At 45.8% G+C, this 25,126-nt stretch overlaps 3 protein-coding genes across 6 annotated transcripts in view; all 3 read right to left on the reverse strand.

Annotated features, from left to right (window-relative positions):
* Window positions 1–25,126, reverse strand: part of LOC132467619 (inward rectifier potassium channel 2-like) — a 105,863-nt gene that overhangs the window by 51,775 nt on the left and 28,962 nt on the right. The gene's annotated exons all lie outside the window — the stretch shown is intronic.
* Window positions 163–18,690, reverse strand: zbtb7b (zinc finger and BTB domain containing 7B). Its single transcript, XM_060065071.1, has 4 exons — window positions 18,286–18,690; window positions 16,435–16,549; window positions 3,934–5,054; window positions 163–3,185 (listed from the first exon to the last, which is right to left on the reverse strand). The coding sequence occupies exons 3-4, from the start codon at window positions 5,046–5,048 to the stop codon at window positions 2,552–2,554; spliced, it is 1,749 nt and encodes a 582-aa protein (XP_059921054.1). The 5' UTR covers window positions 5,049–5,054; window positions 16,435–16,549; window positions 18,286–18,690; the 3' UTR covers window positions 163–2,551.
* The window catches only part of LOC132467445 (potassium/sodium hyperpolarization-activated cyclic nucleotide-gated channel 3-like), a 10,643-nt gene continuing 9,351 nt past the window's right edge, over window positions 23,835–25,126 (reverse strand). Inside the window, 2 exon segments of the mRNA XM_060064749.1 lie at window positions 23,835–24,000; window positions 24,129–25,126. The exon segment at window positions 24,129–25,126 is cut by the window's right edge and continues 773 nt beyond it. Coding sequence (XP_059920732.1) covers window positions 23,835–24,000; window positions 24,129–25,126 — 1,164 coding nt within the window.

A 25,126-nucleotide genomic window follows, 5' to 3' on the forward strand; every position in this document is an offset into this window, starting at 1 on the left:
GGGGGGCTCAGAGTACATCTCCGTAAATCTTGGTTTATTCCTTTGGAACTATTGACAAGCTTTATGTAAAATTATGGTTTAAAGCAAAATAGGCCGTGACCAGGGTAGGCTTATGCTTGCTATAGGATAGGCCTACACCAAAAAACACACCATACACCAGGGGAAGATATAGATTTGTTTATTTGTTTCTTTACACTATCGGAAACATTATGGAAAATGAACATCTCTGAAAAGCTCAAAACTAAAACTGAAAAACAAAAAAAAAGGTATCCCTGATAGCGGAGTCTAGACCCCGTTCCCTTCACCGAAGCCAAGAAAACAAATAGCTCACATAGAAAAACACATTTCACATTGGAGGATCTGGTTAACCCTCGTTCATTCACACAGATTCCAACGCTTGTATGACAGTCTCCGTCCACAGGACCCCATCACAAGTAGTATGGCGAGGAGGATCGTCCCTCCATCACAATTTCCTCAGATCATTCGTTTTTTAAACCACCCACGGTAGGCTACATCGTACAAAATGTGTGAGGCTATCGGTCCTACCTATTTAAGCAGGTTAATAGAGCGCAAATATAATTTCTTCCCATATTGTTTTGTGTGATCACTTAGTGCAGTGCTCAAGATTACCTGAGAATAGTAACAACACAAACAAAATCCAAGGCAACATCATCCCTATATACAATCAATATTAAATATTGCTCTGTACCACTAAGCTGTTGATATTCAGTAATTTCTGGATTGATATTTTATCTTCTTTGTCTCTTATAATATTAAACATACCGTTTGTGCATGTGTTTAATGGAATGCAAATGATGGAATATCCCAAAAAACTTCTCAAATCTCATAGTGCAAATCAATCAGGACGTAGCCTTTGTCTACAGAGGGGGGGGGGGGGGCAGTGCACACAAGCCCTTTTACAGCACTACTGCTACAGCAGAGTTTGGCTACATGGGTCTAAAGGAGAAATGAGAAAAACATGTTGATTATAATAATGCAAAATCATAGAATCGACACTGGTCTCTTGGTTATCTTGGTGGGGGGGGGGGGGGGGGAGGGGGGGACGAAAAGAAAACATAAGCATTATTGGCTTATTAGGCTGGGCAGTGGCCCTCAACGACGAGAACAGTCGAGAATCGATGGCTCTCCCTCCATTGGTTGAATTCAAAGTATAGTTCACGATGTCGGACACAGCAAGGTTGTGACGGTTGCTCTACGTGCTCTAGCTCAACAAGAATACGTTTTGTCTGGACTTCTCTTGTCTCTTTGCCCTAAGGTCCCTTCTCTATCCCCAAGGAAGATGGAATGTGCTCCATTCCAGGATCGCTTCAGGGATTAAATGTGCAAACAAAATGCGTGAGAGAACGAATAGCCAGCAGAAGACACATAGCCCCAAAAGGACATTTTGGTATATGGAGGATGACAAATAATAAAATAAAATAAAAATGAAAATACAATTTAAAAACCTAATTTCCAAAAGCACAAAGTAATTTTTTTGTTGTAAGACTAAATAGAATAGAATCAGACGGTACGGCGGACCGTGGAAGCTGGGAACACCATCTACAACCCTCGACCAGGCCTCCCGCTGATCTTAAAGAGTCATAATAAATATAAATAAATAAATAAATACAGTAAAGGAGTGAGCCGCCAAATTATTTCTTTTTTAAACTAGGAAACATGGTGGAGTGCATTGGAAGACTCGATGACACGCATCCTCTTATCCAGGAAAGATTGCTATCAACATACAAGAGTTGATGGAAAGAAGCCATGTATTTCTAATCATTCACTTTTCAGTGATACAAACCTAAGTCTTTTTCTTTTGGTCAGGCACCCTAAATAACGCATTAGCTTTAGGAAACTATAGAAATAAATCTATATATAACAGCTCTTTCTTAATGGCTTTCATAAGAGTTCGGAACAATAAGAGAAGGTCTTTTGAACTCTGCGTTGGCTATACTACTCGCATCTCTCGCCCTGTCTCTCTCTTTTGTCAACTTAAGATTTAGGAATCCAGTCCAAAAAAAATCTTTGGTATCAGCACCCGGTAAAAAGGAAAGAAAAATCCAATATTCGACATGGAAACGTACAAAATATTATTGCTAATCACGCACCAAGCAAGACTCACCGCATTTCCATTCATAGCCCCGAGAGGTCAGTGGGGACAAAAACGCAGATGGAATTCCACCTGAACCAATACGTTACAATTTATATCAAATCAATTATAGTTGTTGATTTTGCATAGTGAAAATTGCTTTGATAGCCACACACTCAGAAATAAACTGATCAAATCTATAGTATAGAAAATGTAACGATAAACGAAAAACTGAAATTATATATATATTTTTTGGAAAAGACAGAACAACATAAATACCAAGAGCCAGAAGGCAGACATTAAAAAAAACACAGAAAACCCGTTTTACTTTTTTTCCATTTTTTCTTTTTGATTAAACATCTGCTCTGGGGTTTGTTTCCAAATAAGCGCTCTAACAGGCAGGTCCAGTCACCTGAGTGAGATTGTGTTGATAACCCCTGCCTACACAGACAAAATACCCTATTCCTCTCCGTCCTCATCCTCTTCCACCATTTCCTCTTCATCCTCGTCCTCATCCCCCCATCCATGCTGAGCAGCAGGAGAGTGGACCCCTCTGGGGTAGACCCCCACTGCCTCCCGCCTCAGCTCCTGGCCCCGCAGCAGGAGCAGCTCCTCCGGGAAGCCCTGCAGCCGGTGAGGCCCCTGGGCCAGTGCATGGAGGGCCAGATACCTTTCCTGCTCTGCCTCCCCGCCCGGGAGCAGCGGCCCGCGGGGGTGGAAGACCGAGGCGTGGCCCTGCAGGGACGGGGGCTCCAGGGGGCTGGACGGCTCCCGCTCCCCTCCCTCCGCTCCGCCGACGTCGCCGTTGTTGTCGTCGTCATGGTGGTGGTGGTGGTGGTCCGCGTGTCCGGGCATGCGGCGGGGCCGGCGGGGCCGCTGCTCCAGACAGCTGTGGCCCTTGCGGTGGCGCTGCAGGTGGTCCTCGCGGGCGAAGGCCTTGTGGCAGAGCGGGCACTCGAAGGGCCGGGCCCCGCTGTGGAGGGACAGGTGGTTCTTGAGGTCATAGGAGTGCAGGAAGCGGGCGGGGCAGTGGGTGCAGGGGTAAGGACGCTCCCCTGTGTGCTTCCGCATGTGGATCTTCAATTTATCATTCCTGGTTGGGAGGAGGACAGACGGAGAGAGAGAGAGAAGAAAGGAAAGAACAAAGAACAATGAGAAGTGAGGCGTGGACGACACGAGAGCACACACAACACATCAATCATGCACGTGATTTTAAGTGACGATGTGATTAAATAGAGCGTTGTTACAAGGATTATTCTAGACTTCAGTGACATGAGCACTCTCTCAACGGATGCATGGGATTAAACCCTTCTACTGTACAGTGTCTGGTGTACTGTGAGAGACCCTTCTACTGTACAGTGTCTGGTGTACTGTGAGAGACCCTTCTACTGTACAGTGTCTGGTGTACTGTGAGAGACCCTTCTACTGTACAGTGTCTGGTGTACTGTGAGAGACCCTTCTACTGTACAGTGTCTGGTGCATTGTGTGGGACCCTTCTACTGTACAGTGTCTGGTGCATTGTGTGAGGCCCTTCTACTGTACAGTGTCTGGTGCATTGTGTGAGACCCTTCTACTGTACAGTGTCTGGTGTACTGTGAGAGACCCTTCTACTGTACAGTGTCTGGTGCATTGTGTGGGACCCTTCTACTGTACAGTGTCTGGTGCATTGTGTGAGGCCCTTCTACTGTACAGTGTCTGGTGCATTGTGTGGGACCCTTCTACTGTACAGTGTCTGGTGTACTGTGTGAGGCCCTTCTACTGTACAGTGTCTGGTGTACTGTGTGAGGCCCTTCTACTGTACAGTGTCTGGTGCATTGTGTGAGGTGTGCGGCTTTGCGTACCGGGTGAAGCGGACTCCGCAGGCCGAGCACTGGAAGGGCTTCTCCCCGGTGTGTGTCCTCATGTGCCGGGGCAGCTTCCCAGCACCGTGGATGATCTTCTGACAGACGGGGCACTGCTGCGGGGTCTGGGACTTCCTCTTCCTGCCCCCGCCTCCGGCCCCGGGCAGCAGCCCCCCTCCCTCCATGGACGCAGGCAGGGAAGGGGTCATCATTTCCCGCATGCCGGAGTCCTCCCCGAGGTCCTCGCTCTCCGACAGCTTGTCGTTGGAAGGTGGCGCGGTGGGGGGGTAGGCTACAGCGCGCTGGTGTTGGTGGTGGTCCTGTGGTCGGTGCAGCCCGCCGTTGAGCGTGGTGGCCCTCTCGGGCTCTGGGACGCCTGCGTAGTCCCCGTTCTGCCTGGCCCTTGGGGCGGGGGCCTCCTGCTCCGGGCTGTGAGGCCGACTGGAGGGCAGCGAGTGGATGCCGTCGTGCAGCGGGGAGGAGTACGAGACCGGGGGTGTGGGAGGATGGGGTTTGAGGGTGTAATTCTGCAGCCGGATCTTCTTCACCTTCTTTCTGTCCGTTTTCCTCCTGGAGACCTTCTCCATCTCTCGCTCCCACAGCAGCTTCCTCTCCTTCTCCGCTTTGAAGTACCTCTCCACCTCGTCGGCCCTGTCCTCGTCCTCCTCCCCCTCCTCCTCCACCACCTCCTCCTTCTCCCCCAGGATGTCTCTGCACGCGTCGGCCACACACTTGATGCCCAGCAGCTGGGCGGCCCGCAGCACGTCCCTCATGCCCGAGCTGCGGATGGTCAGCGTGGCCGTGTAGGCGAACTCCAGCAGGGCGTCCAGGGCGTCGGGCGCCACGCAGTCCAACTGGCACACGCTGAAGCCTCCCCCTCCGCCACCCCCCGCGTCCCCGCCCTGCCCTCCCCCCTCCTCGGCGCCAAACAGCCGGCGGAAGTAGAGACTGACGGCCGCCATGACGGAGCGGTGGGTGGGGTAGCGCTCCCCGCGGGAGGTCAGCGTGAGGTCACATAGCAGCCCCGCCCTCCTCTGGTCGTTGAGGCGGGAGAGCAGCTCGTTGCTGTGCTCTGGGAAGGGGATCCCGATCAGACCGTCCTCTCCTGGAGACATGGCGACCTGCAGGCAGGTAGTAATAATAATACATTTGACTTTTGAAAAAAGTGCCTCTCAGGGTACCCAAGGAGGCTGTACAAATAAAGTGCATGTACTCAATAAAAGTACATACATAGTGAATAGCAGTCACACACATTGTCAAATAGCACTTTCAATATGGACATAATACACGCAGACAGGGACGAAAAAACCAAGTACCATTGAAGCACTATACAAAGTTAAAAGTAGGAACAAGTTGTAAGGCATAGGGAGTCCTCACACACAGGACTTTGATGCTTTCGAACTCCCTGAACTAATCATGAATTGCAGCATTATTTAAGGGTCACTGCCGGATATCTGTTATTTGGAGTTTGCCTGTCTTACCCATATTTAAACGTTGTTTAATTTAAAATGAATAATTTCACATACAGTAGGGGTGTTTTGTTGGTTGCCATTTTATTTTCTATTAGCCTCTTTCATTGACTTTCAGAGTTACAGTAGCCTAGCTCCTGTTCATGTGAAGGGAATACACTTTTAATTACTTTCCAAAGATAAGTCGCCTATTGTTAACAAATGTAGACAACTAGATTTTAATTTGTCTACAAACACAGATAATAAGCGCCACTAAATCAGAGTTATACAGGCAAACGCCAATCAATAGATACGTATCTTGCCATGTCCCATTAAGCGTTTGCAAAGCATAATTAACACATGGTGATTACATTTGTAAATAATCAATATTAATTAGACTTTATGAATTATCTTATCGTTTTTATAATTTATTACGGATTATGAATTTATCTTATTAATTAGTATTCATGTAGGGACACTGCTTTGTAAATTATTAATGCTACAAAGTTGCAGTCATTATCAAGTTCTACTACAGTATATATATATATATATATATATATATATATATATATATATATACTATAGTAGAACTTGATAATGACTGCAACTTTGTAGCATATATATATATATATATATATATATATATATATATATATATATATATATATATATATATATATATATATATATATATATATATATATATATACATACATACATACATATATACATACATATATACACATATACACACATACATACACACACACACACACACACACACACACACACACACACACACACACACACACACACACACACACACACACACACACACACACACACACACACACACACACACACACACACACACAATATATATATATAATATTTAATAAATATATATATGTCTAGATATATTATATCTGGCTAATATATATTATACCCACACTATATAAAACCTGTTTATATTTTAATAAATACCAAACCGCTTTCTGGCTAAACCGGTTTATAGAAACTAGTGCTACCTTCAGTTAATCTGCCAGAAATGTTATTATACCGTTTACTTGCCAGTTGGTTTACAGATAATTGTCCATCATCGTGACTCAAACACAGGGAGTCCTAGTTTCATGCTAGGCACATTTCTAATATGGGCTTAGCCCTCTCTCTCCGTCTCTCTCTCTCTCTCACTCCACCCATTATCCCTCCCACCCGCTTTGCCCTAAGAGAGGGCAAGACGGTTTTAGTATGCAAGATGGCGGCGAGGGAGAGATATATATTAAAATAAAGTCTGACAGAATGTTCAGTACATATTTTTCAAAGAGAAGACTGAAATAATAATTATGTGTTACTTCTCTTTAAAGACAGTACTGTAACTGTAATGCTGGTGTTTAATTAGGAGTGTAATGTAGGCAGCGACACAAAACAAAAAAAATCGGTTGGTTTAGTAACATAAGGAACGTTTAGCCGTTTGATTATATGGCTGAGAAGAGTCCAAAGGACGGGCATTCGAGAAACAACATAAGGAAAAAAAACATGAGTGAGAATATGCAGGAGGGAAAGAAAACAGCTGCAAGAACAAGGAACTGATTAATCCTCCAAGAACCCCCCCCCCACCTAAAGTAAATCTTAGGGTGAACATCTTATATATACTTTATCGATGTGTTCTTGGTTCTTATTGCTCATTTTCTATCAAGGAAGTGAGGTCTAAGACATGAAAATATTTCATGAATCATACATATACTTAGACTGCTAATAGTTCTCCGGTGTCCTCAGCTCACCTCCTCTCTATACCTGCTCGACAACGTCTCCCACACACACCTGAGCGGACCTGATTTTCCACAAACAACAGCCTCTCCAGACCCCCCCCCTACACACACACACCCTCCTCCTTCTCTTTTATTTCCCTACCATAGCAACCGGCAGCCCCCTGGCCATCCAATAATAGTCTTAACCTAGCTCAGAGAGCTCTGCGCAACAACAACACACACACCTGACTAACCTGCTTCAAAACACACCCTATTAAACACACACACACACACACACACACACACACACACACACACACACACACACACACACACACACACACACACACACACACACACACACACACACACACACACACACACACACACACACACACACACACACACACGTCGTCAGTGGTGTTCCTGATGCCAGTCTCCCTCTACTATGTGTAATATGTACATGCACCCCGCCCTTTCCAATAATGATTTAAAAAAAACATTGTTTCCTTGTGTGTGCCCTGTTCAGTTATCATTGACGGTTAAATGATTCAGTTTGAGCCGTCACTTTCTAGAACCATCCCGGGCCTGGTTTGAGATGTTCCAAAGGTCCTACCGTCCCCGTTTCATTGACACGGCCCCATAAAACTGAAGACAAACTGCTGAATGCGGCCCATGCCATCACTCTTTGTTGTCCTCTTGCTGTAACACTAGGAAACATATTCGCATACATTTTTCAACTTGGGCTTTTCACCTTTTCCCGGCCGCCATGGTCAGAAGCAGCTTCAGGCTTTGACTCTGGGGTCTGTCAGCCGCAGCTGTCTTTGCACTTTTTGCGTAAAGGGGAATCGCCGTCACCCAAGCTATTTTCTAATACATGAGAGTACTGCTACATAAGCGTGTTGTGGGAACCATATTTGCGGCCTGAAACATCAACATAGTCTCTGTGAAAAATTAACCGAGAATGTTGAATGGCCTTAGTCATTGCTCTGCTAAGTAGGTATGAAAATTAAGTTAGGATCACTACAATTAGTGGTTAGTCAATCCTCAAATCAATCCTAAACAAATCCTTATATAACTCACAGACTGAAATTGTGTTGTCTGATCTTTATCATCAAACAGTTCATCAGCAAAATACAGTCAATACTTTCAGAACGACTATACTCACACTAGTTGCGATATATCATATTTGAACAGCAAGGTCTGAACCAACATTTTATTTCGGTCATGACTCATAATGTACAGAAACAGACTTCCAGCTGGGTAAGAAATGAGGGCAAATTAAAGGATGTAGCACATCAGTACTACATGGATAGAAATCTCAAATAAAAAAAATCATAAAACAATATTATTGCACTATTGTCAAATTCTAGCCTGCATTTAGTTGAACCAGGTTATAAGCAAACTTTATACATCTATCGAACCAAAATTACTCAACTATTGGGGGTAGATTAGAAGTTGTGAGTTTAGAAGTGTATTTCTGAATGTTCTTTTGCAGTTAATTGGACAATCACAGAGTAATTTACTTTAAAAAAAAATGAACCCATCAATTATGATTAACACAGATCTCATATTTGCAGACAAATATCCAGTATTACAATGTCCTAAATGGACTTAGTGACACTGTTTTTTGTGAGACTATGCACACACATTACCAATTCACATAAAAATTCTTCAGACAATGTTATTTTGAACTGAGAGGCGGAGGAATGGAAAGCATTTGAGAAGACAAGGGGGAACAAAGACAGTCAGGGGCTGAGAGGGAGCACACAGCCGTCCAAATTAATATCTGACACACACACACACACACACACACACACACACACACACACACACACACACACACACACACACACACACACACACACACACACACACACACACACACACACACACACACACACACACACACACACAGTTATTTTAGGCAGATTCCTTAGAAAGGGGATGTGTTGGTAGAGAAAGAAATTCCTGTCACTTTTACAGCAATGAGTCACTTAATAATGGCACACCCTTAGATTCACATGCCTTGCTACCATATTACCGCCCTTCTTCAACCGTTCTAGTTGCCAACAAACCCCAAATGACCAACTATATGACATACAACGTTCACTTATTCATATAAATGTACTAAAGTAATCATGAACATGTACTTGGTTATGTCAAGGACATCAGCAAGGGAATTTAATATTTGTATGTGAACTGTAAGCAAACAATGCTTTGTTGCAAATGGTTCGTCTTCTACTCCATAATATACAAATTGCCTCACAATATGTTAAATAACATGGTCTCCTCCACATGGTGAATTGATATCTAAATAATAAAAAAGAATATTTTCTTTATACTCTGGACATTTATAACAACTGCTGAAACAATTATTACTTGACATTCTTCTCTGGGTATCCATGATGACATAAAGTAAGTATCGGAAAAAAGAAATACGCACACCTGCCTGACCAAGACCACGGCTCTCAATGGCACAAAATAGCACTTTCCGTTGGACCTCTACCACATGTTGGTTCACAGTGAAGTAAAAGCCCCATACTGTTAATATAATACAGTCTCCAATGGGTGTCATTGTCTCATGTCTCTTAGTCTGGAATTATAAACTCTCCTTTCACAAACAGACACCAAGAAATTCCCGCACACACACACACACACACACGCAGGCTCGTATGTGAATTTACGGTTTGATTTTTTTCTTTCCGTTAAACACTAAGTTTTCCCAATCCTCCTCAATTATATCAGAGAGAGGGGGAAAATGTGACTACGCTATTCACTGAAAACTGTGGCCAAGCGAGGGGAGAAATGCTCTTCAAATGCTGAAATCTGATGTCAGACGTTTTCCAAAGTCACTCTGAGAGAGTGTGGGAGCATTTGTAAGCTTTGCTAGTGTTCCCGTGCCCATGGGCGAGTCCATGGATGTTGATTGGTCAAACCAAATTTTACTAAGAAGAAATATCTAAATCTTAGACCTCCTAAGGAAAGACATAGAAAATAAACCACGTCTTTCAATTTCCACCTTGTTTAAGAAAAACAATACCTTCATTATTTTCTGATGGATAATATTAAGACCTGGCATTGTAACATAATGGTCTCCATTAGAAACAAAAGGCAATGGTTTCTTTTACACAGCTTACAAATATATCCAGTTGAAAATTCAGTAAACTGTCATTTGTGGATGAACGCACACACGCACGCACGCACGCGCACACGCACACACACACACACACACACACACACACACACACACACACACACACAATAGGAAAAACTCTGGGAGTCAAAGCCTCTATAGGTTATTTCATAAGTGTATTCACAACCGCATTGCACTTACACATTAACCTAAACACTGCCAAAAACAACAATAAAAAAAAGCGCTATTAAAGAGTCGGAAAATAGGAGTCACCCACCCCCGTACCATTTCTTGTCCTTGTGCTGCTCTTCCTCTCTGCCCTCCTCTTCCTCCCTGCTTGCCTGGTCCAGCCTCTAACATTCTCTCAACCTCGCTATACATCTAGCCTGCTTGAGGAGGTACATTGGGCATGGGCTGGGGGGGGGTAGAGTGTGGAGGGGTAGTTCTGGTGGAGGGCGGGGGGGGTTGCTAGATGAGAGGGTGCACACGACTGACAACACAAAGCTGCATTCAGCCCAATATAGAACAGCCCCCGCGTAGAAGCATTTAAGCGCAGGACGTCAACCACACACACACACACACACACACACACACACACACACACACACACACACACACACACACACACACACACACACACACACACACACACACACACACACACACACACACACACAAAGAGTCAGGGGGAGAAACCAGAATGCTGACTAGACACAAACGACGGCGGAGGACTTTGAATAATTTGTCTTTGCCGTGCGATAAAAAAAAAAAGCAGCAGCCCGTCTCCGGGGACCTTCTGCGACCAGGCCCCCTGGTCGAGACATTTGCATTTTACTACAAGATACAAGAACATTTAGGGTACAATATTTGAATTACTATTTGAATTAGTTAAAAGCCAAACTTGACAATGTGGACATTACGATGGCTGCCTCCTGCCACTTCCCCACCACAGACAATGGCAGGCAGGGGGTTTTCTGCGCATGTTCTCTACCAAACTGTGCTCCTGCAACCAAGCCCTGCTCTGTCCTACGGTAAACTGGGGCAGTGGTGTGTGTGTGTGTGTGTGTGTGTGTGTGTGTGTGTGTGTGTGTGTGTGTGTGTGTGTGTGTGTGTGTGTGTGTGTGTGTGTGTGTGTGTGTGTGTGTGTGTGTGTGTGTGTGTGTGTGTGTGTGTGTGTTACATTATTCATTCCGCTGGTGGAGAATGGAGGCCTGGTCGTTTCAGGCCTTCCCCTGACCCACCGCCCGGTCACCCCAACGCCACTGTGGACTCACAGGGCTATCTATCAATCTGTTGACCCCATGCATAGTGTGGGCAGCCCCCTACAGAGTGTGGTAACGTAAACATTTTGGATGTACACACAGGCACCCCTCCCGTTCCCCTCCTGCTAAAAAAATGCTTTGTTTCATACATCAGTTGGAACAAAGTTCACCCAAATGCTCTCCAGGGACTTTGAAATGAAAGGCTTAAACCAAAAGAAAAAGTGATGTAGCACATCAGTACTACATGGATAGAAATCTCAAATAAAAGATTGGGAAATAGATTATATTATAATTAACCCTGTATGATACACAGAATAAAATGGTTAATTCTTTGAAATAGTCATACAAATAAAATGTTGTGCTATAGGGTCCAGGACTCCTGAGCACACCAACATATACCTATCACAAAAACAAGTTAAGTTTGGTTGGCTGGAGATAACACTTTCTCACACGTACATTTGTTGTCCTTTCACACAGAAAGGGGGAGTGTGTGAAGTAACAAAGATACACAAATCAGAGTCTGGAGAATAGAAAAGGTGCAAGATTTGAGGAGAGGAGAGACAACAAAAGGAACAGGGGGCATGTCCGTTTCCTCCTGCTCCTCCTCAGAAAACCCCAGAAAAGAAAGGAGGGGGCGGGGGAACAGGGAGGTGGGGGGGGGGGGGGTACAGGAGATCGCGGCGAGGGAGTGAGGGAGTTTAGAGAAGGAGGGAGTAGGTGGCAGGCTGGCTCGAGATGCAAAGAACTGATAAGAGCAGGAGGGGAGGGTTAAGACAGGAATATCTAGTCCCGTACTCGAACAATCTGTGTTAGCAAGGAGCCATGAAACCAGAGCAGAGGGGGTTTTGTTACAGCAGGGGCGAGGGAGAAGAAGGGGTGAGTGATGGAAAAAAATAAAAGAGACGGGGGGGGGGGGGGAAGAGAGGCAGTGACAAGATGACACAGAAAAACAAAAACAGAGTGAGCGGAACACACACACACACACACACACACACACACACACACACACACACACACACACACACACACACACACACACACACACACACACACACACACACACACACACACACACACACACACACACACACACACACACACACACACACAGGAAGCAGCAATAGACCGTGCAGGTGTTTTGTATGAAGTTTTTGCGGAGGTTGTCAGGAGAGATGTGGTAGCAGCCAGCATTATCGCCACTGAAAGGGGAGATTCACCATGATAAAGAACTCACACACAAGAAGGCATGCTGACAGAGTTGTTTCACATATTGCTCTAGATCTCCTTATCTGGTCAGCAGTTTCTTCCCCCATTATGGTCTGTGTGTCAAAGACACACACACACACACACACACACACACACACAGATAGATAGATACGCTCTAGTTTCTGTGAAACGATACACTGGTGATATGTTAGATCTTAATTTGAACACACACAGACACACTTCTTTTTTTAACTGCTCAGGGTCCAAAGTTAAAATCCTATTGAATAAACTTCTAGGTTACAAAAGTGGAAACTTAACTGTTATTGCCAACAGTAGCAGCATAGATTCCTTTAACAACTGGTTGGTCCGTTCAGATACAAACCAGATCGTCCTTTAACATTAGAATTGGAGAGGCAATTAGCACGCGTGTCCTGGTGTTTTAACTCCGTGAATGCACGGCATCATCTAAATCCTTACCCAGCGGTCTACATTTGATTTTTAATATTCTGTCGACTCTCTTGAAGTCTTTTTTTCTGAATAAAAGCTGAAAAAGCTTTTGGCGGTTAGTGTCTAATGGGCTCTGTGCTTTCAAGACCATAAATAGTTGCATATGCAGGAAGTATTAATACATCTTTATATTACAGTTAATGCAATGATTAGTCAGCTGGTATGTTCCCCTCTCTTTCTAAATGTCTCCATGGTATATCTTTAGATATACCATGGATATTTTTAGATCCATTATAGCTTATGTATTCATATAATGCTGCTGGTATCTATTCCCTTATCTACACCTGTGTGTTAAGTCTGTATGACTATTGTCCATAAGGTCCGATGTGTTATTTATATTTTACCTCCATGTTCGATTTACTCACTTATAATATATAACCCTACAACAACAGTGATTACAACTTATTTTTGTAAACATAATTTAAGTGTATTGTTCAGAAAAAAATAAATCTGCTCGTTGTTTTTTTTTGGAAACATGATTCAATCATAATTCTCTATTTAATAAGGAGTGTTAAGTGGATTAAAAGGGAAGAAATGTATCATTTAAAATAGTTTATATCATAAACCAATTAAGCACCAACAGACCATCTTGATTAAAATGTAATTTATCATTGTCTTGTTGAAACATTACATAGAAAGGAAAGGAAAAATATTATTATAAGTACGATTTTAATATTATAAGCATGTCACAATTCAGATTGTTAAATAAGATGGTCTCTCTGAAGGAAGATGGGCTCTCTGATGGATGAAGCAAATAACGTGGAGCGATTTATATTAGCAAATATGAATGGTGTTATATTTGTGATTTTTGGAAAATATTTTTTTAAGAATGTAATAATATTATTAATATTTAGTATCAGAATGAAAAATGGTAAGACATTTTGTCAGGCACGGAAATGTGTGTGTGTGTGTGTGTGTGTGTGTGTGTGTGTGTGTGTGTGTGTGTGTGTGTGTGTGTGTGTGTGTGTGTGTGTGTGTGTGTGTGTGTGTGTGTGTGTGTGTGTGTGTGTGTGTGTGTGTGTGTGTCACAGCCATTTAGGGAGGGTTAGTATTGCAAAAGTATCTCTCTGGCTCACACAGATAGACACCAACATGAAAATGTCGCAAAACTAACTGATCCTGATCAGCTTCCTGTTCCTGCGTCGGCCGGGGACACGACGAACACGCGAAGAGCAGCCGATAGGGATCACGAGACGCGCTGATAACAGTACAAAGCAGAACAGACAAAATACCCTAAAGAGAGACCGAACATAGTGGAAACGTGTGTGAGAAAGCCCCTGAGTACACAGCCAATTAGTGGCCATTACAGGTCTTACATGTGATTAGATGTAAATGCCTGATGGAGGAACTCAAGGCCAGCTTACTGACTAAATCATTCAAAATCACCAAATGATGAACACATGCATTGATGGTGGCCATTGATAATGGGCCCAGAGTGGGTTCATGGTTCATGAAGAGTTTGCATTAGAGATTGTTTTGGTAACAGTCGTTACATTTGCATATATAATTCAGGTTGGGGTTGGAGAGGGATGGCACACATGGTCTTTGGTGTGCAGTTTTTGATCTCCAAATAAATACACTATTGAAAATTTGTCAAACTGATTAATGAATGCTATTTATTATCTCTATATGTGGGGCAATGATGCAACATCCTGGAACCCCTTTTGGCCCTACAGGAGATGTGCAGCATGTACCTGTCTTACACACGTTTTAGTTTTTCCTCCTCTATTCTCTGAAAGTCGGTTCTTTATGATAAACTCCCACTTCAATTGAAACTGAATCTCTTGTGGCGTTTCGCAAAGCGCTGATTCATGATCACTCCCTTTTTCTCTGTATCACCAGGCCGCCAAGCTTTACTGTAAGCGTCGTGACCCATCGCTGTGGTCGGTCGGGCTCGGGGGAGGTCGGGTGGCGTGGGACTGCAGGCTGGTGGTCGAGGAGGGAGGCAGGGCAGCTTAATGGTAGAGAAACCCATGACCGAAAAGAGGAAGTGGAAGACGCATAACTTCCTCTATTGACACCCGTCATCGTGGAGGGGGAGGGGGGCTGAGGACCCAGTGGTTGTAGCTACCTTCAGGGGTAAACCTTTCCTCTATCATCAGGGCCCGTATGGAGACACAGTATTACTGTAAAGATGGTTATTTTCCAAGTGTGTGGCAACACTAGATAGGGAGAGATACGCTCTCCACAAATGTAATGCGTTGGTAACTTCATTTTCATTTGGTCTTTTACGTTGTTATATGGAATTACAGCCAACAGGTGTTTCAAGTGGTTTACAATCTTTTCAAAGAGCAACCTTGGTGGCAATAAAAACATAGTTCGGGGCCTTCACTTTCCATTCACTTTATGTGGCAAGAGCTTATTATTTTACAAAGAGACGAGTGCGATGGCAAGAGTCAGATCTCTGGGACATGAGATGAGGTCCAACGTTAGAGTCAAGGATGTTGTGAGATGATCAAGAGTGTGAGTGACTGCTTAGTGGTTTCGGCTTGTGGTGAGGTGTTAGGCAATAAGGGAAACATAGGAGAAAGACCCTGAACACATTACACAACCAGAGGGAACCAAGGGCATGATTAGCATCCCCTCACATCCCCCAACGCCCACTGCGCTTGAAACCGAAACACGTATGCTGTGCGAACTGGGGGAATTCAAATAAAAGGGTCACATGCCCTAAAGCATGCATTTCCTGCAGTGTGTGTGTGCGCGCGCGCGAGCGCGTGTGTTTGTGTATGCGTGTGTGTGTGTGTGTGGTCTGTAAATGTGTTCCCTCCCAATTTACAGACCACTCTATATCACTTCTCCCTTCCCCATCACTGCTTCACAGACACACACCAGTCACCGGTCATACTCAACAGATTCATCACATGATTTGTCATGGGAACACACCCATCGCATCATACGGCAACAGATGGACGAGCTGACAGAAAATCACAGAGTTTCTGCAACGCCATAGATTAGAAAAGGCAGCATTAAGACTTGGGAGAAGCCAATTCATACAACCGATGAATGTGTACCAATTGTACTCACACACTCCATCTCTAGTTAGGTGCACATGTTAAGTTTTGCAAAACAGTGTTGCAGATCTGACTACATTAATAGCGGCAGTTACCACAAACACACACACAGACACACAGACACACAGACACACAGACACACAGACACACACACACCCCCCCCCCTTCGGTAATTCATACCTGCAGTCCATAAACACAGGGAAAGGTTGGTGTGAAAAAGGATGTCCTCCCGCTTCCAGCTTCTTCCTCCCCCCGTTTCACTTTGTCACCAAGGGTAGGTCGGGAGATAACACACCTGGGGGAGTGAAGCAAAATGATGTAAGCCAATACCTATTTAACGAACCAACTCCAAACCGCCTCAAGGGAACGCAAGACTGAACTGAAACCAAGATAGATCTAGTCGATATATGTCCATTTACACATCGTAGATGCGATGTGACGATACGACGGAGGGCATAGTAGCAACGTGCCTGTGTGTGGTGAGGGCTATACACAGTGAAAGAACCCCTGGGTTCTGAACCTCCCACTTTGAGGTGTTCAGTAGAGATATTCAAACAATGAACTATGCTGGAAATGCTATCTTCCACCTAGCACGCACACGCACACACACACACACACACACACGAGAAGGTCTTATGGTCTAGATGTGTGTATGTTTGTATGAGTTAGTACTTTTGAGGGGTACAAGCATTGTCCCGACAACACATTATAATAATATACATATAGTACCCTGAGAGAACGCGCTGGATATTAAGTATTGAAGCAGAGGAGGCTGGGCTACCTAACCCACAAGAAACTGAGCTGGCAGGGAGAAGGTCAGCTGAGGACATATAGAGACGGATGTATAATGGATTAGGCAGTCTCTTATGTATGGGCAAAACTGTGCTATAACACACAGAGGCACACACACACACACACACACACACACACACACACACACACACACACACACACACACACACACACACACACACACACACACACACACACACACACACACACACACACACAATCAATTTTATAAACAGTCAGACACAAACTGGGATATCCAAGAGGTCTGGTGCTTCAATTGCAGGATAACGTGGCGGCGTCACTAACAGTGAGTTTAGTTGCACTGTCTAGCAACCTGGAGCCCCTTATAGAGCCAGGGTGAGTAGTGAAGGTGAATGCCTGAACCTGCACCACGGCATTATAAAGTGCACTGGCTGCTCCTGTGGGCTGAGGCCTTAATCAAACAAGCCTTAACCCAGCCAAGGAGAGACCAAACCCAAGCCAGTTGAGCTGGTTAAGCCGGTCTGTCAGAGGGGCAAGTCAGCAACCGTGCGGGAGAAAGCCAGCCTACGAAGCCCACTTGTGTGACAAAAAGCACTCCCAGCTCCCATTAGTATAACAAGAATTTCCTTATAGCCATACGTCAACTGTGCATGAAAAAACGAATCCACAACAGACTACTCAGACTCAGATCAAATATGACATTGGTTTTGCAACTGGTTTGGTTTTTTGTTTTGACTGTCAGGGGACCTAAGTTAGAGAAACGGTGCAAGCTAGGCAGGGGGGCATCTGAATGTACCTATGAAAAGCCAATCGGTGGCGAGTGTGCGTGAGAGCAGGTGAGGGTTTGGATGTCAGCCGGTACTCGCGGCTAAAATTAGCATCCGAGTCTCCAGAACCGCCCTCGCCAACCCCGCGCGCTCACCTGGCTACAGACACCCCAGGTGACCAACGAGCATCGGCAAAGCACGTCTTTCTGAAATAAACAGCCGTCTTTTATCTCATTTATACTGTAAGAACATTCCCCACGAAACAATATCGCGAACTAACAGAGAAAGCGAAATAATAGTCGACGCGTCACCCGAGAGTTACCGAATACCCATGACGTGGTAAGTCCTCTCGTGACCCTGATCAGAACCCAGAGGGGGATGACGAGACTCCGGTGTCACTCACTGATGTTCAATATATTTAACTGAAAAGGTGAGCCTGCTTGTGACACCGCTGTTTTAATATCAGATATCAGTGTGGAAGCATAGTTACCTGGATGCCGGTGTGTCACCTGTATTTCCTCGTCGCCTCCCACCTGCCCGGCTCCAATACTTCCTGAATTATTCCGTCACACCCTGAGTCTCCCCCTCAAACGGCTCGCGGCCGGGGGTCGACGCGCGCGCGGGTCCCCTTTCAGAGACCTCGACAACCCGAGCGGACACGAGGAGATTTACCCAAGCCAAACACCCCTTTCCCTGCTGTGTCGGTCGTTTTGATCCCACTCTCTCTACCGCCTCCCTGCAGACCGCCGGCTCACAGACTGTTTACCCCCCCTGTTTGACTTCGCTGGCCCACTCCAACTTCCAGCTCCTCCTTTCTGAGAACCAGGAAGCGGCTTGCCCTACTTTACACCCGGCCGCGGATTGGCAGGGCTCGCGAGGGACCGCTAGGGTGGGCAGGGCACAGGAGGGGTCGGCCACGGTGCTATAGGCCAGTGGTGATGTCTGTCGCCCCGGCGGAGGAGGGAGGAGATGCACGAGGGGAGGGCTGGGCAGGCTCTGGGAGACTCCCCTTACTTCTTGGACACGTTGAGACAGGATAACGTTCGGGCATCTCTGTGCTGCCTCTCCTGAGGTTGGTGTACACAGGCCCACACCACCGGCATGGGACAGCGGGGGGAAGGCTATCAACGTGTAGGCTATTGTAGCTGATCACTGGGAGAATGCAAATGCGTTCGTGGATGTATATTTAGGGCAGCGCTCGGCTGTATTTAGTGACTCAGCATATTCCCTCCGAGGCCATCTGGAGGTGATCACGGAGGGAGAGGGAGGCGGTGGAGATACAAGCCCGTTCGCCTCTAAACAGGTGCACTGACTCCGGTCCAAAACTGTTTTGACTCCAGATTTGAGTTAAACTGAAGAAACACCACTGGAACAATATTATGGGATGGTTCTACACCTACATATTCTTAAATCTGTTTTATTTTTTTCAAATGAGTGTTTAAAGATGTATAAAGCCTATAGGAAGACGTGAAGATGTTTTTATGACGCCAGTGAAGACCTTCTCCAGAACAGATCGACCCCCTCCAGGAACCCACACACTAACTCTTATTGGTGCTAATGCGATGGGAATCACCAGTTGACAATTATTCTGCGCTTCTGCCGTCTACTTACAACTGCCACTTGGCTATAGCATAGTAAAAACAGTTGTACAGAAATACAGATATTGAATTTATATTTCTGTAACTGTTTTACTCAAAAATTTGTATTATATGTTATTGTCCTGTTATCCAGCACAATAACATTTTGCACAAATGTGTAAGACTACACACATGTATAACTACAAATGTATAACTACACATGCTCATTCGGTTGGTCTTGTTGGATAGTTTCAATATGTATTTCCAACAATGGTATTATATTACAAACTGTACTATATATGGCCTGTATGACCTTCTGATGTGACTTATGACTTCTCGGTGAAATTGGTTCCAAAGCCATAAATATTGCTTATTCCCGTACAGCCTTGTCATGCATCATGCTAAGGTTTGATATCAGTTAGTGAATAACTTGTACACACACACACACACACACACACACACACACACACACACACACACACACACACACACACACACACACACACACACAAAATGACCCTTGGATCCTCATCTAAGTCTCCTGCACTTCCACATAGTGTCTCAGAATAGGGCTTCTCTCTGTGAAGTCTATTTCAGAGCCAAAATGGCAGGCAGCAATTATAGTCCTATTACTCCCCACACCAACACCACCACCACCCCACCCCTATTCACGGCTTGTAATCCGTGCTGCCCTGCCATAATTAACCTGTGTGTAGACAACCTGTGCAAGGGAGTCTCTCTGCTCCTATTATAGGCATCATGTTACATTATCGGGGCAATACCACGCTGTTGGGCATCGCTTAAACCAATAAACGCTGTAAAAACGTGCATCGCAACGTCATCTTCACGGTTCCGTATTCCTGCAGCAGCAGTGATAGAGAGCAGCTCCAACAGATATAGCTACGGCGCTCCATCTTGTGGCAATCGGCCGTTACTGCAAAAAGGGTGGAACTGAGGTCAAGTTAGTCCTTCCCATACTGTAAGACATGTAACGTGACTGCATTAATTCCAGAGGAAAGATACAAATAAATTAAAAGGAAGATCGAATTGCGCTACGACTATACTCTAGTCCTTCAATAACCGACTGGTCTTCATAAACCCTTCCCATATTATATTAAAATATATTTTGTTTTGAGGGAAAAAAATCCTCCTTCAGCACAATTTCCATCTTCAGCAGGTGGAAATAAAAGGCACCCTGAACACTATAAGGGGCAAGGAAGGACAAGATGGGTAGGTAAATCAAAGGAAATGAGAGAAGCCCAGCCAATCGAGGTGTCCTGTGTGTGTGTGTGTGTGTGTGTGTGTGTGTGTGTGTGTGTGTGTGTGTGTGTGTGTGTGTGTGTGTGTGTGTGTGTGTGTGTGTGTGTGTGTGTGTGTGTGTCGCGTAGCACACCAGGCTCTAATCCGGCTTCATGTGAGGATATTCGTTTTGTTCCTGTCAAGAGCCGGAGAGATCTAAGTGTCCCCACATTCACAGGCTTAACCTTGCATTTGAATCGCCTGCCCTCTGCTGAGAGGGGCCGGATTAACCCTCCCGGAGCCTAGCCAGCACACCAGGGGCCCTTAGAACCTGTACACCAGTCTTCAACCATTCATTCATCATTAACCCTGCCAGTTATCTAGTCACTATCCCATCCATCCATTCACTAACCCATCCATCCATTCACTAACCCATCCATTCAGTCATTAACGCATCCATTCATTCAGTCATTAACCCATCCGTTCATTCACTAACCCATCCACTCAGTCACCAACCCATCCATTCAGTCACAAACCCTTCCTGTCACTAACCCATGCATTATTTCAGTCATTAACCCATCCATTAATTAAATCATTAACTCTTCCATTCAGTCACTAGCCCATCCGTTCAGTCACTAACCCATCCATTCATTCGATCACTAACCCATCCATTCATTCATTCATTAACCCATCCATTCAGTCACTAACCTATCATTCAGACATTAACCCATCCATTCATTCATTCATTAACCCATCCATTTAGTCACTAACCTATTAATCCATTAACCCATCCATTCATTCATTTATTCATTCATTAACCAATCCATTCAGTCACTAACCCATCTAATAATTAATTCATTAACCCATCCATTCTGTCAATAACCCATGTATTCATTCAATCATTAACTCTTCTATTCAGTCAATAACCCATTCATTCATTAACCCAACGATTCATTAAAAAACCCATCCATTCAGTCAATAACCCATCTATTCATTCATTCAGCAATTAACCCATCCATCCTTTCAGACATAAGTTCATTCATTCTGTCATTAACCATGAATTCAGGAATTGACTATTCATTCTTTCACCAACCCGCTATTTAATTCAGTCATTGCCCTATTCATTCAGACATTAACACATTTATTCCATAAAATCCTTTAATTCATTCAGTCATGCTTTCATAATGACATAATTATATATAAGTGTAAGAACAGGTGTACATGCAAACGCTGTTAAAGTAAACACATCGACACACTTCAGTAATAAGCACATAGTCAACAATAAATCTGCTTTATTCTTACAACCACAGATACACAGCTGTCTTCACCATCCTCGGCAACATCCTCATCAAGTATGTTTTTTCTCTTTTTCAAACAATGTCATCCTAATGATTTGCACCAACGTCATCATCTTTCTCTAATAGCGTTGTTTAGGCGTAGGTTTGCTCCAAAGCTAATGCTGAGATAAATATAAAATAAAGATTTTGTCCTTGAATGTAAAGTCTAGGCAACATGGTATCAAGGGGTTAATTTAGGAACAGGTAGCTACCACACAAAACACCAAACATTACTGGAGCTCCCACAAAGGGCGCGGCGGAGTGACATACAAGAGGAGGGGGCTGGAACTGAGCACGTGGCCATAATAAAACAACACAAAAACAAAAACAGGTGAGAGGAATGGAGTGATTTTCAACCCTGATAAAGAGATGAAAATAGGCCAAGATGGCAGAGAGGGAAAGACAAAGTGTGGAAGGAGGAGGCGAACACAGACTTTAACTTATTTACAAGGAGTGAGGTGGAGCACATATAACTCAAAGCCACAATGTACAAAGGAGCAATATTAAATGTGACACAAAAACACATCCTTCTTTAAACAGTTTTTTTTGCAGTGTGACCATGAAGGTTTAAGACTTTTTTTGTCTTACTCGAAAAAAGCTAAACACCACGCATCTGGAACAACAAAACTACGAGAGAACTGCTGCTAATAGTTTGGATTGCTATGAGAACAACTTCACAGTAATAATTCAATACAACCTTATAGCTATTGATCCGGTGATAAAGTATTACACCTTGGTGAGCAATGGGAAGCGAGAGGGGGCGGAGCTGGAAACCTGGAAGTATCTGCTGATTAGCTGCATGAGGAAATGTAGTGACACTCTTCTTTTTAAAACAAGATTGTGTTCTTTTCTTTTTCTGCTATCTGATAAAACCCTAAACCTTTTTTTCTCAGTGTCTCATAAGACTAAAAGCTTATTGTTTTTTATGATTAAGAAAATGCACAGATATACAACCGTCTCTCCTGACTCCCAGCTATTGCTTTAGCCTACATCTATGCTGTGATGTCATTTCCCCTTCAGCTCCCCTGCCTTCCTCCACAATCACAGATATGATTACACTTTGATTCAACCTTTAACCCTACCCTAGACTGCCCTGCTAAATATACATATAGCATCTTACTGGATTGATTGCTTCGTCAAGAATCTCACAAACACCTGTTGTTCTCATCACTTAGGACGAATCACATTCAGTCTGTGATTGTGAGTCAGATACAACATGTCCATGATGCGGTAACCCGTCTCATCAAGTAATGTTCATCTCCAACAGAAAGGGCTACAGAAAACAGCTTTAAACACCTGTAAACCCCAACTGCTCTGCTAAACAGCTGCCCCTACAAAACCCAGAGCCCCTACAAAACCAGTTCATGAGCTCCGCTGGGACCTGCTGGCTCTCTCCCTCCACTCTCCTTCTCCTCTACATGTTGGCAGCGAGTTTGTGTCTCAGTCCCTCAGAGTCCTTCCTGACCAGAGGCAGCTCTGGGTCTTTCTTGGCAGTGTTGTGGGAGCCGGTCTGGGTGGCGGCCGGGGGACCGGCTGCCTGGGGGAGGGCTGCTCCGTGGGAGGTCGGAGCAGGTGGCTGGGCGGGTGGCTGAGCGCTATGGGCAGTGTTTGCAGGGTGTGCACCGAGTTTTGGAGAATGGGTTGGAATAGCAGCGGTGGTTGGCGCTTGGTTGGGGGTATTGGAGGAGGATGCAGCATGGACCGCAGACGTGTTGGGGGGGGTGGTGGTGGTGGTGGTGGTGGTGGTGGCGGTGGTGTTGATGGGGTTGGAGTCAGCAGCGCTGGGGGTTGCTTCAGGTTGTTTTGCAGCATTGCCTGCAGCAGGCGAAGGCCCGGTAGGAGACTGAAGCACGGGATGCACTGAGAACTTTATTTGACTGGGGGGTCTAGTAGCTGTAGCCGAAGGGTTGGGGGCTGGAACTGGGCTCATTGAGGGCATCTGGGTCGGGGACTGTCTTGGCATCTGGGAAGGGGCAAGGGCTGAGCTGGGGGTCGAAGCTCTGGGTGAAGCGGGGGCAGAGAGATGGATGGGGGGAGAGGTGGGAGATTGACCTGGGTGTGGGGAGGGGGATAGAGGGGTAGCATGAGCCGGGTTCAGGCTCTGACTGGCACCCAGGGACAGAGCGGAGCTCGGGGGGCCAGGGGGTAGGGCGGAGACAGGAGGGGGCATTTGGGTGGACGTAGGGGTGTGTGGACGGGGCGGGGTGGGAGGGGGGGTGGGAGAGGCGATGGGAGTCTGAGCGGGACTAAGGCTGGACAGGGGAGACGGGGAGGGAGGCGTGTGGGAGGCTTTGGCTCTGGGACTCTGGGGACAGGCTGGGGGGGGGGAGGAGGGGGGAGAGGAGGTGGTGAGCGGTGACCTCGGCCCATAGATTGGAGGCGCGGGGACGGGGGTGGGGACGGAGGGCAGCGGAGGAGGAGGGGTGGAGCAGGGAGAGGGAGAGGGAGAGCGCGGGGAGGGTGGAGGGATGGGCTTGGGGCAAGGCATTGGGCTCGAGGACGGATGAGGCGTGGAGCTGCAAACGGGAGAGGAGGCGCGAGAAGGAACAGGAGGACCAGGCTTTGGCCGAGGGATCGGCGAGGGCACCGCGGGGGGGGTGGAGGGGGTGGGGGCGGGGCTGGCCGGGGAGAGGGGAGTTGGCTTAGGAGAGCAAGGTAAGGGAACTGCCGCGGTGGGCATGGCTGTGCCCATGATGGTGGCGGGCTGTGCAGGCATGGGGGCGCAGTGAGGGTCAGCGTAGGGGTGGACAGGTGCAGTGATACATACTGGGGGCAGAATAAGGGCTATGCTCTGGGCCAGGGGACCACCAAAGGGAGGCATAGCCAATGGCAGTTGTGAAGCATTTGAATTAAAGCTCAGAATGCCTGCGCTGCCACCTCTGGCCAGTCCGCCCACCAAGAAAGGGGGCGGCAGCAGGTTGCCCCCAGAAGCCTTCCGGTGCAGAGGGGGATGAGGATGAACCCCGACCCAGGAGCGGTGAGGCAGAGTGGGCTGTGAGGCCGACAGTAGCCTGGCCTCCTTGGTGAGCCGACCCAGGGCGGGCGGGCCCTGAGAGCCGGCTCCTCCGTGACGTAGCAGTGCTTCCTTCGCGCCCTGCTGGCTAATGGCGTAGCCGCTGCTGTCGGGAGGGGCACACGGCACGGCGGGAGGGTTGTTTGTTGCTACTTTGAACAGTGG

Source organism: Gadus macrocephalus, chromosome 11, assembly GCF_031168955.1.
Source record: "Gadus macrocephalus chromosome 11, ASM3116895v1".
In the NCBI taxonomy this organism is placed as follows: Eukaryota; Metazoa; Chordata; class Actinopteri; order Gadiformes; family Gadidae; genus Gadus; species Gadus macrocephalus.